We start from the raw sequence: 18,364 nt of genomic DNA on the forward strand, positions 1-18,364 counted from the left end.
CAATCAGTAAAGCTATCTATCATAGCAAGCCTGGCAATAAATATTTGAGAGGGATTGGGCAAGCCTTTTTGCTCCCTTTGCTGGGCTGACTAAGGGAAGCTACTTTCTGTGCTTCAGGCTAAAGAAAGCATCCTAAGATCTTATGGTGGGTTAAGTACCCTTAAGGCCTGCAAGGCCTGTGTACCCGGGGGGACACAGAGCCTGGACAAAGACCAGACCCCGGGTGGTGGCAGCGGTTACCCCAGGCTTGCGGGTGTGCTGCAGGAAGGGGGTTGGCCAGATGTAGATGCCCCAGGGGAGGCACTCAAGGCTTGGTTTTTGGTTGGGTGCAGTGAGGCAGGTGGCTCAACACAGGAGCGCCCCTTACTGACCTACCACAGCATGTGTTGGAGCAGGTGTCGGACACACGTATAGGTGTCCCAAGTGTCCTTCCTCAAACTGCTTTCCCAACTATACAGTTGGTTCAATAAAAGTTATTAAAAAATCCTTGCTGGAGGCTGGATCTGGCCTGTGGGCCTGGGTTTGTACACCCCTAATCTGAGGTGCTTGGTCTATGTCCATCTCCACTCCTAAGGTGATTTTGGTATATTCCCTATCCAGCAAAGCACTAGTTACAGGTAGTAGCTAGTGCTGTTAGTTTTTTCCAGAGACACAAACCTCCTCTTTGCCTGTCCCTTCCCAGACCTCAGAGACCTGGGATTCAGCATACATTCACTCCAAACATACCTTGCCATCATTGTTAGCTGCCTTAGCATGTTCCATTTTCTCTGGAGGAACTTGGACTGAAGTTGGATTGAACATACTTAGTGAGGACCTTCCCTGATTTCTTGTCCCCCAAGTCTGTAGTGACCACAAGTATGACCTGGGACTAGGATCTTTGTTCCTCTGGAGTTCTTGGACTTATTGTTTTAGGAGTCCTGGAACTGCTCTGTCTCTCTGTCTCCAGCTCCAATTCTCTCTTTTGCTGTCAATCTTCATACTCTACCTTTTTTTTGTAGCCCTTCCAGCTGTAGTTCACTTTCCCTTAAGATCAATCTCTATTGCTCAGCTCTATTGCTCCAGTTGTGGGAAAGCATTATGATGAAGGCTGGCTGCTCTAACCATTGTGGTCACCAACAGTACTGTCCTTCCATGCTTGCAGGCTGAGCTGCCATCCTAGCACCAGTTTTCTAGCCAGTCTGGGGTCCTGTGCTCAACTGTTCATTACAACGAGTCTGATTACCTGGCCTTTCTTTGCCTTTCCCATGGTTACACCTCCTTTTGTGGAATAGTTCTGCAGCCCTCCTTTTAACTGCTTGTATGCTGAAACCTTAGCCCTAGCTTCAGGTAGTTCAAGTAGGCACTCTGTGATTCTACTGCTGATGCCACCTGTCTATGATCTATGACGTGAGGTCAGAAAGTCGGGGGCGGGGGGGTGTTGTGTAAAAAGTGTGCTACTACTGGAGTTTGTGTGTCTGTGTCCTTTACTTCTCCCTTCTCTAGTTTGACAGGCCTCCAGGTTGGTTTTTAACTGTCACTGTACCTGGTTCTTTCCTCAGACCTGAAGAAGAAAGCTTCACATTCATAAGCTTATCCAAGTTCATCCCAAATGCAGTTGGTCCAATAAAGGATATTTTTGTCGCTGACAAATCCTTGCCTCATGTAATTCTGGGGCCATGATGGTTGCAACTTCACTACAGTGCTACCAAAACAAGAACTAAAATATTGTTTTGTTAGGTTTAGGGTCAAAATTCTTACCAAGTTGAGTGTTTGTATATATTATAGAACACCAAACATTAGGAATATTTACACAAAAGATTAAAATTTAAGTAATTTCCTGCTTCTTTAAATGCTTTCTTTTAGTTTGTAAATTAAGGTGGTTTCCAAATATTCATGAAAGTCTACTGTGTTGTACATGTGGATTTTTTTCTCTTTAGGAAAGGAATCCTTGATGAATACAGTCAAATCACCAGTCTTGTAACAGAAGAAATAGTGAATGTCCATAAAGAGATTCAGACTTCCGTTGAACAGATTGACCCAAACACAGAGTACAGTGGCTTCATAGAAACTCACAGGTATATTTTTTCACTTTCATCCATTTTCCCTGACAAAAGAAAACCATATTCTGTATTGCCTCTTCACACTGCAGAAATGATGCTTCATTTTCTTTCAGTTGGTTTTTCTAAAATTGCTCCTTGTCTGTCATGATTTTATTATAGTTTATAAGGTTGTCTGAGTTGCATGTCCCCACACATTTAAACTGTGCAAGGACTTGTTTTATAGGTAAAGGAATCTGACACTAAGTTACCAGTTAAAAAAAAAAAAAAGGTATTACAAGTAATATCTGTTAAAAAAAAAAAATGCAACTAGACACAACTTTTGGAGGTAGAAATTTTGTTAGAGAAATTTACCACAAAAAATGGCGTGCATCTGAGAGTGCAGTGTAGAGTAGAGATTAGTAGTACTTTGACTAGTTTTAAACTAGTTATCTTGAGTACAAGTAGTGATCTAAACTATGGCAGCACAGCTCTGCCAAGTAATTTACCTTTCTTCTTGGCAGTGTGTGAGATAGCTAGGGACCTACGTAAATTGTGGCGGATGTTCATAGCGCAATGGCACCTTTAGTTTCTGTTCACTGCATGTCCTCCCCACTGCTGAGTGGCTGACAGACCCAAGCTGCAGCATTAATTGCCTCTTGGCCACTCAGTGGCTGTCGGTGTGCTTCAAATTCCACCATGATTTAGGTAGGTCCCTAGTTATAGCTACTTATCTGTGACTGAAGTGTAGTCATGCCCACTGTTACCTATATCCTGTGCTCTTTCAAGCCAGCTTTGTCTTAAGAATTAATTTTACTTGCCTTTGATTGATCAGTCTTCTGTTTCAGGTAAATAGACTCACTAAGAGAAATAGTCTTACTAAGCTAGTTGGGTCCAATCATTTATATGCAGTCTTGCAACCGAATCGCTTGGTGTGAACTGATACACCCAGATGAATACCCTTTCAAAGTCTTAATTAGATAGTGAACTTAATCCAAGGAGTTGTCTTAGCTTTTGTTTTCTAGTATGCTTTTTAAGACTGCACTCTTATTTCAAAGACGAGCAAATGTATCCAATTTCAAATCTTCTTTACCCTTCATAACTTTGTAAAGTTTTGGACATGCGTTACTTTTGTAGGATTACAAAATGGCTCAGCACTTAGGATAGAAATAGACACCACTGAATGAACTAGATTAGCTTTGCTGCAGTGTGTTGTGGCACAGCTAATCTGCTTTACTGGGCAAAATGCATATTGCCCTTTGTCCCAAATTTCATGTGGGACAAGGGGTGATGTTGTCTCTCCGCATTCCCAGCCCAGCCAGACCCAAGGGACAGGACTGACAGAGCAGAGAAAGTGGGGCTTTCCCCTGCCCATTCAGACCTGAGGAAGGAGGTTTGGCTGAGCAGGGAAACCTGGGTCTGGTTGAGTGGGGGAAGCAGGGCTTTTTGGTGACCAGCCAGACCCAAGGCATGGGTCTGGCTACACAGAGAAAATGCTACAGAAGTGAAGACATCTGCTGCAATATAGTGGCAGAGTCTGCTACCACTTTTTGTCATGCCTCAATTTTTTTTCATGGTAGCACAAAAATCAGTCGTGGCATAAATAAGGTATTTGTTCCCTCCCTTAAAGCTGCTGCTGCCGCCACCCTGTTTGCTGAACAGTATTTTGGTGGAGCAGGGTGGTAGCAGCTCTGTCACAGCTTCTGTAGTTGCATCTTTGCTTGTTACAGGCTGTCAAGGAGTCAGCCACTCTCCCATCCTCCACCTGTTGGAGAGGAGGAGGGAGAGCAGATTTGTCTGGGATGCTGGGGGTTTGAAAGAACCCCTGTAAGTACTACATATAACTGTGTACTCCTTGCATGTAGCATTACACAGTGTAGTGCAACAGAGAAGTTCCTGTTTGAAACAGGAACTTTTTTATTGGTACTGTTATTTGACATCTTGGTTATTTTGGTTACTTAACAGGTCACCAGAGGTTGTAGAACAAGAAATAGAATTTGATACATCTTTACTGGAAGAAAATGAAAATCTTCAAGCCAATGAGATTATGTGGAATAATTTAACAGCAGAAAGCTTGCAAGCCATGTAAGTACTTAAAAACATCTTTTTGGATTGCTGTCATATGTTTGAGTTCACATACTCAGCTCATTGCACAATTCCATGTCATCAGTTTCTCAAATGTTATAAGGCCTAATTTAAAAAATAAGACTTTAGCTTTACTTCAGAACTCTTACATACTGGTATTTTTTTATTGTTCCTTTTTTTCCTGGCGCAGGCTCATGACCCTTTAAAAATTGCAGTGTGGGGCTAATTTCATGGTATCCGCACAGTCTGCAAAATTGTGATTTTTCTCAGGGCCCTGCAAATTTGTTATAGTTAACCACCAACGTAGAAGAATCAAGAAGACGACTAAAAATGGAAAAATAAAGTGTCCAGTCACTGGAGATTAGGAGAAAAATAGTTCTTAATTACAAATGTTAGGAGATATATTGTATTCTCTTTTTTCTATTTTGCTTAGACATGAAAGCTTCCAGCATGCAGTTTGTAAGAGAATCATGTATTGCATAATGTACTTAACACAAAGCTTGAGATTTAGCAAAAAGAACAGCAAAATAAACTGTTTAGAAGTCTTTCTTCATCCTTAAGTCACTATGTGCTTGTGCTTCCTTCATTTGTTTAATGCAATTCATCAGCTTATTTAAATTAAAATTTGAAGGAAGTGATAAGTCATTGAAAAGATAGAGTAATTATTTCTTATAGTTTTAATTATTCTTAATGAGCTTTTTGATGTCATACTACAAAGAAAGAGACAACCTTTTAGTTGCTAAAATATGACTGTTGCATCCCAAAATAGCATAAAATCTAGTTTGGACTGTTATATGACATAAAAGTAACAGATAATAACATTACAGTGAAAGGAGGGATGAACAGGAAAAATAATAAAAATGCTTTTATGGGTTGTGCTATATATAACACAGAACCATTAATAGTTTGGAATCTGATTACTTTGGAGAGACTGAGTTTTAGAGTAAGATAATACATGTAGGGAGCAAAGCAAAGTCAAAAGTGGGAAGCAAGAACTGCAACTGTTTTTTGAAAAAGGATTTGAAGTGGGAGAGGTAGATTCTAGCTGCACAAGGGTGGGCTTTTTATCAGAAAGAAGAAAAATGAGTAGCTTGTTAGAAAAGAGCTTATGGGAGAGTCGATGTTTTTCTTCACCCCATTATGTTACTACAGTGTAAACAATTAATACCCAATTGCTTTTTGAGAAAGATGTTTCTTAATTTGATATTTCAGAATTCAAACCAGGAATTTAGAATCAGACCCAGTGGTTATGAGAATGCATCATGAATACTTTTATTGTAACAAACAATGTGTTTGTTAAATACTGTTATGAGGATTATATAGTTTCTCATAAACTCATGTAAAGTGTATTTAGGTAATGGACTCTGAACCTGGAATCTCTGGGACCTCAATTTCATTAGAAACATTAAGTGTGAATTATATTATTGAGTAAAAAAAGTAAGGAATATTTTAAAGACTATGGTTTAATACTTGAGGCCTTTTTCAGTTCTGATTTTTTTCTGACTATATATATAGGTGATACCTAACAGAGAGCAATTCAGTCACATGAATTATCACTTTTTTTTTTTACCTATGGAAACTAAATGTTGATGTGTTGTTGGGATCGTGCATTAGATACAATCGTGCCTTATTGTGGGTGTAGGGGGAGCCTGATCTTGGGTTTCCCCTGGATTGGCAAGAACCAGGCTTCTGTTGCTGGGTTCTCCCTTCATTGAGGGGGCTTCCAGCCATGGGGGCCACGTATAGCAAGGACCAAGAGTTCTGGATTTGGAAGTTGTGGGGAGGTGGCTGCACCTCTCTGGATCGGAAGGAAAAGAACATGCTGATGGATTTCTCCTGACCAAAGACTTTAAATAAGATCCCAGAAAGAGATCTATAGCTGTTGTGATAGAGTGGAATTATACTGAATGGGGGAGTCATCTGCTTGGCTTGATCTCGTATAAGGCTTTGCAGACCAAGAATGAAAGTATGGTTTTGACTTATATTCCAAAAACAGCCGATGAAGAGAGAAATACACTCTGTTAATGCATTTTTCTCACCATGTGTTACTGAGGGAACTGGCTCTTTGTGCTCTGGGAAAACATGAATACATTTACAAGGTGAGAAGTGTCTTATTAGATGTAGGAAAATTATAACAATCAAGCCTGGACATTATGTATATACTAGCCAAATACCTGTCAAGAATGACGGGGTGGGGGAGTGGGGCCTGGGATGGAGTGCCGCCACCTAACACCCCATGCTGCCGCTGTTTTGCCTCTTGCAGGGAGCGCTGCTAGCCTTGGCTCTCCCATCCCCTGCCTGGTCCTCGGTGAGGCTTCGGAATCATGGCAGTGCTCCCCTATGCTCGGAGCACTCTGATTTTCTGTTTCCATCAGCCAATCAGAGCGCAAATAAAGCGTTACAGATGGACAGACAGAGAGATTTAGGCTTTTATAATATTAGAATATTATTGCTTAAGTCTTCATGCAATATAACAAGTTCAGTTTTCTTGTCATTTATAGCTGGAAAAGGTATCTTTCACAGCTGTACTTACTTGCATGTGATAAGCAGCTTTGATATATGTGAATAGTAGTACTACGGATTGTCTTAACCAGGAGGGACCATGTTATGGCCCACAGGATGGATCTGGCCTGCAGAACCATGTGTAAACTAGCAGTTGTCTAGGGTTGGAGCAATTAAGACTGCTGCTGGCTGTCTGTCTGTCTGTCAAATTTCCAGACCTCTAGGGAGCTCTACAGGCCAGATCTAGAGTGAGGAACTGTTTCATTTAGCCTGCTGGCCTTCCCACTGAGCTGGAAATTTGATGGTGAGACAAGTGGCAGCTGTTGCAGCTCTGAGAACAGCAGCATCAAATTCTAGCCCTGCAGGCCAGATGAAATGGCATTGCATTCCACATTCAGGCCATGGACTGGCCCCGTCCTCTGGATCTGGCCTGTGGATTGGTCCTGCACTACTCATGTGGCCTGAAGGACTAGATGATTTGGACCACCGGTCTTGAGAATCTCTAGGTTGTGCTGTAGAGGCACTGAATTTTTCCATTTTCTTCACCATTTTTACAGACACCTTTCTAATGTTTAGTTTCAACTCTTCAATCAGTTACTGATTTCACCAAAGCCATTGGATAGCTGAGAAATAGTGCCTTTTGTCTTTGATGTCATGGTGACAGGCAGTTGTGTGGCACTTTTATGGCTTGCTGATGTTTTACTCTGACCTGTTTCATGGTTTAGCCAAGTAGTTACATGTGTATATTACTGAAGAACATGGGGAGAGAGGATAGATTTGTACAGGACACCAAAATTGGAGAGCTCGGTAGATACAGCCTAAGTGAGTTGGAGTTTGCTGGTGTATAACTGAAGTTACCTTGGCATAATCCTGCTTAATTCTTAAGGTCTGATAGCCAAATTCCATTATCAGCAGTTGCCAGTGCTGGTTGAAGTCCAATAATATGAATATGTTACTCTTGCCTGGTGAAAAGATCCATCAACAATGACATTGCCTGAAGTCTGAGAAGAGTTAAAGATATTGGCATTGTCTAGAGCATGGGTAGGCAATTATTTCAACTGGAGGCCCACTTAATGGGTTTTGGTGAGCTATCAAGGTAGCCCCACCCCTTGACAGTTGCCATGCCTGCTGGCTGCCATCTTGGGACTGGAAGTCCTGCCCCTGGCCCCTGACATTTGCCACAGGAAGTCCCTCCTCTTGTTCCCACAAGTGCTTCTTTTGGGAAGTGGGGTTTGGCCTCTTGAGCCAGAAAAAAACGAACAAATTATATACTTGATCTGAGCCTTCATATATTTTAATTCTATTTCAAAAATATTTTTGTCCTGATTTGTGAATGTTTGCATCATGTAGATAGAGGTGATTGCATAATAGCACAAAAATAGTCTTACTAATGTATTTTGTGTTGGGGGTATGGGGTTTGGGGGGAGCTGTGGGTGTGCGGGAGGGTGTGGGGGGGTTTGCAGAAGGGTTGGAGGTATGTGGATGTGGGGCGATAGAGGTGTGGGGTGTTTGTGTGGGGTGTGGGTATGTGGTTTGTGGGGAACTGTGGATATGTGGGGGGCCTGTGGGGTGTGTTGAGGGGGGAAGGAATGGGGGTGTATGGGTGTGTGTATGTATAGTGGGCTGTGCGTGCGGGGGCCAGTCCTACAAACATGCCCTTCCATTGCGCACAGCCCCTGCAGCCAGTGGTAGTGGCAGGCAGAACTCCCAGATGGTGCGCAGTCCTGGGAGCCCCAGGACTCCATGTGGCTGGGTCAGCAACTCCATTGCATGAGGCTCATGCCTGGACTTTGTGCCACTGCGGGGAGCCCTGCTCTATGAATCTGGTAGTACTGGTCACGGAGCTGGGCCATTGTAGCAGAGAAGTGGGTGGAGCTGACTCAGCTCCATAGTGCGGAGCTCCCTGCCATTCTCCATGACCTGCACCTAGCAGTGAGTGCGGCTGGGCTGCCTGCTCCATCACACGTGGCTCCCTCCAGAGGCACATGGCTTGGGCTTAGAGCCTGGGAACTGCATGCGAGCCCTGTGTGATGGAGCCAAGCAGACCTCACGCTTCTGTTGGCCTGCCCTGGGTCCCTGCCAGCCCTGGCCCCGGCTCACGGGCATGGCCCCTTTACTCCTGCCCAGCTTCTGCTTTGCTCCCTCATGCCGCTGCTGCCACTCCTCCCTTTGCCCATCCATCCATCCCTCCCGCTGCCAGTGCTACCACCACTCCCACCCCCCACCGCCACTGCTACCACCATCACCACTTCCTTTGCCACTGCTGCCCTTCTTCTGACACTTCCTTATCTTCCCTTTGCCCACCACCACCCTTCCCCTATCCATTGCCACTTCTCTACCTGTGGGGCTGGGGCTAGGGCCATCCTGCAGGTGAAAGTGGGAGCGCAGTGCCTGCCGCCTGCGCAGGAGTGAGCAGGAGACCTGCTTGCAGGCCCGATAAAATTGCCTGGCAGGCTGGATGTGGCCTGCAGACTTTATTTTGCCCACCCCTAGTCTAGAGCCAGGGCTAAGTCTCCGAAACTCACTAGTCAAAATCTATTGGTCACTGTGCTCTTGGAAACCCTGTCTCCCTCAGTGTTCCTGTGAATTAAGCTTGCACTTCCTTCTTGCCCACAAGGCCTTCTTCACTGAACTCCTGACTGCATACCTTACCATTTTCTTGTTTGTCTTACTAGCATCTTATGATCCATTATGAATCTCAGCCTTGCTATCTTTTCTTTCGTCTCCTTTTGCAAATATTTCTATGATGGTTTCCTTTCTCCTTCTGCTTGGAAAAGTACTGAAATCCATTTGTTTTAAGTTGATTGAAATCACTAATTATAATCAAAGTGATTCAAATCACTGTTTTTAATTATTATTTAAATTAGCAGGTAGGACATCTTGATTAAATAATTGATTTTTAATCTTGTTTTACATTTGTACTTCACAATGTATTTTCTTAAAGAAAGGTTCATTCTTATTGGTTGGTATAACTGTTAAAATGTGTAGATTTGCATTGTTTTGCTAATCAGAAGCATGTGCTACATTGACCTCCAAGTATTTTAAATAGTTCTATATCTTATTAGCATATTCACATTCTAATATTTATTTTTTATTATGTTGGGAAACGATGCATTTATATATACTAGAAAATTTGTATCTTTGAATTTTTGTCAAACTGGATTTAGGAGAAAATTGAGGTTCAATCAAGAATACACCAAAATAGCAGATTAAAAGTATTTTTTTAGAGTTAAATAGAACTGCTCTAAATGTGATGAATATGTGAAAGAAATATTCTAAACATGGGCTACTTTTAAAACTCTTTTCTTAAAAGGAAAAAAAAAAAAGGACAGGGGGTAGGAGTAGGGATTGAGACTAATTGTCAGGTGAATTGCCCATGTGTTTCTGATCACTATGTGTTAGATTTGCAAAAGTATTTTGACATTTAGATCCAGATGGATACTAAATGAGATTTTTTTAAATAAAATCATATGGTAGATGTGTTGTGTTTTTTTTTTTTTTTTTTTTTTTTTTTTTTTTTTTTTTTTTAATCTATGGAGTTAGATGCTTAATCTGCTTTTGAAATACCTGTTACATGCATTTTTAGAACAATCTGTTTCATTTCATGCCATGAAGAAACCGGGGATCATTGTGTATCCATTTCCCTTCCTCTCTCCATATACTCGTTGTCTATCTCAACAATTACAAATAGATTAGAAGTGTGGTATGACATATATGCAATAAAATAAAGGTAGCTTAAAATTGCATCCTCATTTTATTGTGTATTCATATATTTTTTCACTACTTTCCTCATATTTCTGAAATATCTTGCATATCCAGTGATAGAATATTTCTGTTTATAAAAAAAAATAGCTCTTGCAATAAATCCAAATAATATGATAGTATGTTAATCTTTTCTTGGATCATGCATGTTTTCAAAAGGTTAATCTAAAAAAATCCCACCTTGTAGGATAACTTTGTGGATTGTACTTGGCATGCATATTAGCAAAGTGAAATGTATAATATATTTGGCAATGACATGACATTTCTGCAAGGGCCGTTTGACATACCTTTGACTGAGAGGCCACATGCTACGTACTGTGCAGTGTTGCAGTCTGTCAGATTATGTTTGTGATTTTCATTTTCTGGTGTTTTGACAAATGCTCTCTTGGAATTGTTAAATAACATGAAACACAGTAAGTGGAAAATGTTTATGTTACATAAGGGAAATGTTTACAAACTGAATTGCAATATAATTCTTGAAGAGCCTCATCAGTTTACACGAGTTCTCCAAAATGTATAACCATTTACACAGTAAAAGCTCTGAGGGCCCTTCTACATTTGTAGGTACATCTGTGATGGGGTATAATATGCAATCCACACAATTGTACCTCCTGCCATTGTTGTGCACACAGGGCATGCAGTGTGAATTAAAAACAAGCAGGAATCTTATCAAGAGATAAGGCAGAACACCACATTTACTGGAATATAAAACATAAAAAGAATAAAGGACAGTAAGGTTATTTGCTTCACTCATTCCCATGCGTATGTATTCATTCATTCATTCATACAAAGAAACAAGCGCGCACGCACACGCACACATGCACGCGCACACACACAGAGTTAGACGGTCCTGCAAAGGTTAAGGTGTTACCAAGTTCTAAAGTTGCTCAGGTCAGTCTGGTGGCTGGCCAGACTGACCACGAGAGATGGAGTCAGGTTTTGTTGGACGTGCTGAAAACTCCTCCTTGCAGGTGGAAAAGACCCAAAGCCTTGTCTTTGTGTTCATTCTTTATAGTGATCGCTGTGCATACGAGCCTATGGATTCTGCTGAGTCAGACAGGAAGGTCATCCTCCTTGTCCTGTTGGCAGGCTGGGATTGGTAGGACATGATTTTCTAGCCTTGTGGTCTGCATTCTCCAGGCTGAAGCATGATCTAGTATTTTGTAATCCTTAACTGCTGACTAGATGTCGCTGCAGCCTTTAACCATTAAACCACAGAAAGCTATTTTCACCTGCTGCAAGAGGACTGCTTTCCTTTATGTTGTCACATACATACATCATTCACTCTCTCATTACCTCTTTCCACATACTCTAGACATGCCACAAACCTTGCATAAGCATTTTTCGTATACTAAATTTAAGTTCTCAAATCATGAGACTAATAGGTCAAATACATTTATGCTAAGCAATAGGAAATTTAAAATAGATGGTTAATTCCAGAATACTAATAATGACTGATTAGTTAATATAAAAAGTAAATCATAACCAGATTAACTTTATCTTAATGGTTAAATATTTCATTATATAAAAAGAAAACTAGCAATATAAGCAATCAGAGCAATTATAGTCACTACAATACTACACCATAGTCTTTGGAACCCCTGGGGCAGGGAGATGCAGCTGCTGTGATCTCCCAGCCCTCAAAGGTTTCACACATCTCCAGGGCTGGGAGTGAGCAGCAGCCATGATCTCCCAGCCTCAGGGGCTCCACGCACCCTTGGGGCTGAGAGATCACAGTTGTCTGGTGCTTGCCAGGACCCAGCTGGGTCCTGGTACCAGGAAACATGTTGCTGGGACCCAGAGTCCACAGCTGCTGGAGCTAAGAGTCCCCTTGGTTGCAGAACTCACAGCCCCAGCTGGGCATGGTGCACCCCTATGGCTGGGATCCCCATCAGCTGACAGGGCACCCAGTTGCAAGGTAATTTACATGTGTAAATTAAAGCTTGATATCCACAAGCTATAAAGTAGTATACATTTTTGGTGTCTTAACTTCATAGCTGGTTGGAGAATTTATCATGTGATAAGTACTTTGCACATGTAGCTGGCCTATAGGTAATTGCTGAATTTATCGGTTAATTGAGTGATACCTGTAACGTGTAGAGGGGTGTGAAATTGATTTAGCTATTGTACAGCTAAAACATAATCTGTCAATCTGAGCAGTAGCTTGAATTACTAAACAGAGCAAATAGTCAGGAGAAGTTCTGAGATAACAGAATATTTTAAACTAGTAAATGGACAACTTTTCATACTTGGATTTCTGTATCAAAGAATGTGATCACTATTAACATGACGACAGATGGCGAAAAGTAAATGTTCTCAATGGGCAAATTCAATCCATCCATTGACTTATGGTTGCCCAGGAGGGTTATGAATTGCATAGCCCTGTTATCTGGCACGAGTGGGGAATGGGGTGCTGGGTATCTAAATATTCCGGTTACCTGAGGGTGGTGGGTTTTGGCTGGACACAGTGGGGGGGTGGGGGTGGAGGGAATGTTGATGGGGGTGACACAGAAAGGCGGCAGTGCAGGGTGGACGTTTTGGCTGGACATGGAGTGGTGGTAGCACAGGGTGGTGGGTGGCAGCGGCAGCCGCTGCATGCAACCTTTCCCCCCCAATCCCGTGTGTCTGGCTGGCCGGAAATTCCGGTTAATACAGTATAGCACCATGAATGAAAGGGATGTGGGGGTAATAATAGGCCACAGTATGAATATGAGACGGCGGTGCGATGCTGTAGCCAGTAGGGCAAATAATACTCTGGCATGCATCAATCGATGCATCTCCAGCAAAGCCAAGGAGTGATTCTCCTGCTCTACTTAGCACTGGTGAGACCGCAGCTTGAGTACTGCATGCAGTTCTGGGCACCACACTTCAACAAGGACATGGACAAGCTTGAGAGAGTCGAAAGAAGAGCCACTTTTATGATCAGAGTCTTACACAGCAAGCCATATGAGGAAAGGCTGAGTGATCTGGGACTCTTCAGCCTGAGGAAAAGAAAGCTGAGGGGACCTGGTAGCAGCTTACCACTACACTAGGGAGTACATCCAGGGCTCGGTGAGCAGCTGTTTACCAGGGAACCCAAGGGGAAAACCAAGAGTAATGGCCACAAACTCCTGGAAGATTGATTGAGGCTCAAAATCAGGAAAAACTTCTTCATAGTCAGGGTGTCCAGATTGTGGAGTAAGCTCCCTCCAGAGGTGGTGCAATCACCTAACCTGGGAATCTTGAAGAGGAGACTAGACAGTCACCTTGCTGGGGTCACCTGACCCCAGTTATCTTTCCTGCTTGATGCAGGGGGCTGGACTTGATGATCTTCCGAGGTCCCTTCTGGCATTACAATCTGTGAATCTATTCCGGCTAGTAGAATGCTAGATAACAGGGCTTTTACTGTACTAGTTTTTGAAATTTTATCTATGAATTGCAGATGTAAGTTTTTAAAATTCCACATAGATGCATACATTTTGCTGAATAAAACTAAAAAATTCTTGCACCCAACTCTTTTTACACTATAGTAATACCATAAGCTTGAATAAGTAACATGATCAAATTTCTGGAGTTTTACCTCAGTGCTCCAAGCTTTTATTTGCTTGTCATAAGCAAAAAACTTACAATTTGTGCTCAATACCATCTGTTAACAACAGCAGCCACACGCTATCTTGACTAAGATTTCTCTGTGCCCTTCCACTACTCTTCAATCATACCCTCAATCTTGGCTAATTTAACTGCCAGCAGTAAGTAATTGCAGTTATGTGTACTAGTATTAAATGAGATCACACAGCTTTTTATGATAATTTATTAATAAGATCTTAGTCAAGCAAAGGTTGGACAAGGTTCACCACCACGATTAAAGAGAAAACTCAAACAGACCCAGGAAAAAATATTTTTTTAATGGTGTTTCCCCCCCATCCCTGAATTATATTAAAGATTTAAGGGCTACTGTTAGCATAGTGTATGAAGAGAACTACTTGGAACTATAATAAAAATTACAGTGTTCAGGTTCCAACTTTTGATTTTTATTTTTTTTTTAGAAAATTGATTATGGCTACTGAGCAAATGCAAACTTGAACCAAAGCACAGAGCTGATTTGTGTATCCAGTCATAAATAACCTTATGTCTGTTCAGGTTCAATTATTTTAAGTTGTGATGAAAATTCTAAAGGTATGAGATAAGTGTCAGAGGTCATTTAAAAAATTCTTAAACTTTTAAAATATCCCTCTGTGGATAATTCACATTAAGATGTTTAACATTTTAATGTAATTAGGCTTGTTGTATGCAATTAGAGAACAGGATGCATTGGTTAGTTTATCATTCATCAATAGGAAAGTCTGCACAAAGATCAATATGTTGTATTAATTATGTGTGTAGGTAATTACCTTTTGGGTTTTGATTCTTCACCGCTGAAGTCAGTGAAAATGTGACTGGATCATGATTCATGATTTCATGAATCTGAATTCATGAAAGCTGGATCATATCCTAGGAGATTACAAAACGTTATATTTGAATCCCAATGAACCAAACAGATGTAAGTTTTTATATTTAGTTATTTCAGACTAGGGAAATTTCAGGCTAGGGAAATTTATATTTAGTTATTTCAGACTAAGTGGAAAATGAAGATAAATTCCCCAAATCAGTAACCTTAGCAAAAACAATTAAATGTATTTTGGAGTTCAAGGAAAATGACAGTCCTATATATGCATTATTGGGCAAAGTGTAATTGAACATTTACCCCCACTTACAAAATAAATAACGTAGAAAATTATCTCAGTTCCACATTTTCAAACAGTTTTATATTTATGAATTTATAAGGGAAAGTAAATTGTAGAATAAAAAATAATGGTGCATTAGCAGTACAATGCAACACAGAGGCAGACTGTATTATCTGCAGGGAATAGTTAGCATAGGTTAACATAGTAGTTCTTTGAAAATATAATACTAGGATAAAATATTGTCATTAGAGGATTTTCGTATGTATACAAAGAGCAAGTAATAAACTGGCATAGAATAATAAAACTGCTTAATGAGCTAGTAAAAGTCAGAAGGGAAACATGAATCAAACCATTCCCAGATGACCTAAAATAATCTTCCAAAAAGCTGTTTTATATCATTTTGATCTATATTTGTTAATATTTGATGCTGTGTGATGTCAGTGATCCAGAAGAATATGAAAGATGTTGTGTGTGGGCGTTAATTTGTGCACCCAGCATGAGGTAGAATGTTTCATAGATTTCTAATATTTCCATGTTAATTTTAAAGATGAAGAATTAGAATTGTTTTTATTAAAGTTAACAATGATAAAAGTGACTGACAAGTTAGTAATAATAGTCTTTTTCTGAACCAGTTTCATCTGGAAGACAGATTCAAGGCCACGGTGAAATATCCTGTGACAAATTAACCAGGGTGATGATACAAGATAGTCTGAGATACCAGCTGTACCCAGTCCTAAATGGTGTCCAAACTACAGATGGGTATTTAAAACAAAAAGAAAGATTGAGTAAGAGAAAATCAGTTAGTTATTTTTTTTAAAGATAAGTCCAAACTTACTTACAGATTTCAGCGGTGTTGGGAAGATCAACAGCAATGTGATATTGCAATTCGCTGTTCAGAAACTCATTAAAAAAATGCATTTTTGAGATGACAATGAATGTTAATTTGGGTTAACTTCCATATATTAATGCTTGATCATTAGATAGAGTGCTGAATCTGCATGAGTTGATTTTTAGATTGAAAGACTGTACTGTGTCGAAAGAAAAATGTTGAAAGAACTGTATTTAAAGTCATATATATGGTCAGCAACTAAATATTTTTAAACAGTGTTTTAAAATGAAGATAATTGAATTCATTTAAAATTTAATATCAATACAAAGTTTCTGTCATAGTGCATATATAAGAGATTAATGCTGTGTTTTCATCATAATATTATGAACCATATCATTATTATCATTAGTAATCCATTTAGTTACTTTCAATGCAAATAAAAATGTTTGGTAAAAATGCGGCTGTCAGATGATACTTTTTTACTAGGTATAGAGATTTAAGTTGTTTGAAGTTTAGGGATTAGTATAGATCTTATTTAAACATAAACATATACATATTTTTGTATTTCTAGAAACTATGTCCTCCTGAGCCCCATTTACATGTGTTTTGGTAATTAAAGGTTTGTAAGCTTAAATCTGATTTCAGAACCCTAAATTAAATTCTTTGGAAAGTAAATCACAACTGAATAAAATGTAATGGGAAACGGGGAATATCATATTTATAGTCTAATCCAGTGAAACTGTTTTTGATTTGTGAAATATGGAGTACTGTTCCCAGAAAGCTAAAGCCTACTGTTTTTCAAGTGAAACAGGCTGCCCCACAGTGTAGCAGTAGTATTTGTGGAAAAAAAACAGCACAGTTTAAAAAAAAAACAACCAAAAAAACAAAGTTTGGAATTGTACCATTGTTGCTGGAATATGTATATTGATAACTGTATATTAGAAATAACATGATTGGCAAAGAGAGAGTGGAATATAACTGGATATATTTAGGGAAGGAATAGATTCTCTTGCATATTACTCGGTATTCTTCTGGTATAAGAACTGCTTCAATCTTAATATGAATTAAAATACTTATGAAATAAATATGCATATTCCTGTATCAGAATGAATCCTTTATCTACTATGTACAGTGTCGATGTATTAATTGGTTTATATTAGGCAACACTTCTGACCCTTGAATCTTTTGTAAGTATGCTTACAGAGTAACAATAAATGTGTTTAATGTGCAATAATGCTTCAGTTAATAGAGTATTATGGTACAAATTTACTTTTATTGCTGTCAGGTTAACACTGTTACCAAAGACTAGATTTTTTAAAAATATGATTAATTATAAAGAAGAGTACTACAGATCCCTCTACTGCGCTCAAATGGAGTGTTTTAATTTGTAGTGCAAGACCTATTGGCTCGGCTTTTATGCATGAATATGTCATTACTACTGATTGTAAATATTTCTCTAAAGTGCACTTCAACAGTCTGGAAGATTTCTATGTTTCGGATAACTTCACGTTAATTTATAGTATCTTAGTGAAGCCAAGGTCCATTTACCATGTTTTCTGTATCTATGCTAAAAGAACCTTTAAGAAACTCAGATTATTCGTTTTACTGCGTATGACTACATATTCTACAGTGGATGCAAAGAGAAACAATATCAATAAAATAAACAGATTAAGAAACATATTGCCAAGAAGGGGAAACTGACAAACTAGAATGCAGTTTGAGGAATGCTGCTTCCAGTTTTAGCTCTTCTACCATATTTAATTATATAGAGAAAAATGTGCAAATATGCACACACTGTCATGTGTCACATATGAATGTTTTTGTTAATTTTTTTAAACTAATGCATTCTAGGCTGAAAACAGTAATAGAAGAACTGATTCAGACACAGCAGACACTTCTGAATAAAGAAGAGCAAGTCCTGGAATTAGAGAAGAAGTTAGAAGAATCATCCAAGACCTGTGAAAAGAAATCTGAGTAAGTATGACAGAGGTAACAAGAAGTAAAAAAAGTTTAAAGGAAAAAGTAATTATTGTAATATGGTTCCAAAGAGCTAGCATATGAAATTTATGTAAAATAGATTTGCTTATTTTTAGTAGGAAAATATTGGTATATTATACAGGCAGTCCTCGACTTAAGATGGTTAGAATTGCAACGAACCGCAGTTCCAATGTTTGTAAATTGACACCCAGGTTTCAAATTTACAATGCTAGATGCCGGAGACAGGTTTGTCAGTGGAAGGGGAGGGGGAAGGGAAGGGTCATTGGGGCGCAGATCAGGGCCCCTGTGGTGAGGGAGGGGCTCTGGCAAATGCTGCCTAGCCGGGGCTGCTGTGTTCTGCAACCAGAGGCTGTGAGCAACCGGAGAAGCAGTGACTCGTCAGGCTGCTTCCCTGTTTGCCCCCACCAGGGAGAGGCAGGCAGAGCCGGGTGGCTGTGGGAGAAGCCGTAGCTCATCTGGCTGCTCCTCAA

The 18,364-nt window shown here is 40.0% G+C and overlaps 1 protein-coding gene across 6 annotated transcripts in view; it reads left to right on the forward strand.

Moving 5' to 3' along the window:
- Positions 1-18,364, forward strand: part of FER (FER tyrosine kinase) — a 340,335-nt gene that overhangs the window by 73,965 nt on the left and 248,006 nt on the right. For 4 of the 6 annotated variants that reach the window (XM_025203513.1, XM_025203514.1, XM_025203515.1 and 1 more), the window contains 3 exons: positions 1,917-2,054; positions 3,981-4,100; positions 17,748-17,870. In XM_025203513.1, coding sequence (XP_025059298.1) covers positions 1,917-2,054; positions 3,981-4,100; positions 17,748-17,870 — 381 coding nt within the window. Of the gene's footprint in view, positions 1-1,916; positions 2,055-3,980; positions 4,101-4,290; positions 4,320-15,699; positions 15,782-17,747; positions 17,871-18,364 lie in introns of those variants that run through there. The other 2 variants (XM_025203517.1, XM_025203518.1) reach the window with 2 other exon arrangements.

The sequence above is a fragment of the Alligator sinensis genome, unplaced genomic scaffold (assembly GCF_000455745.1).
Source record: "Alligator sinensis unplaced genomic scaffold, ASM45574v1 scaffold30_1, whole genome shotgun sequence".
Lineage (NCBI taxonomy): Eukaryota > Metazoa > Chordata > Crocodylia > Alligatoridae > Alligator > Alligator sinensis.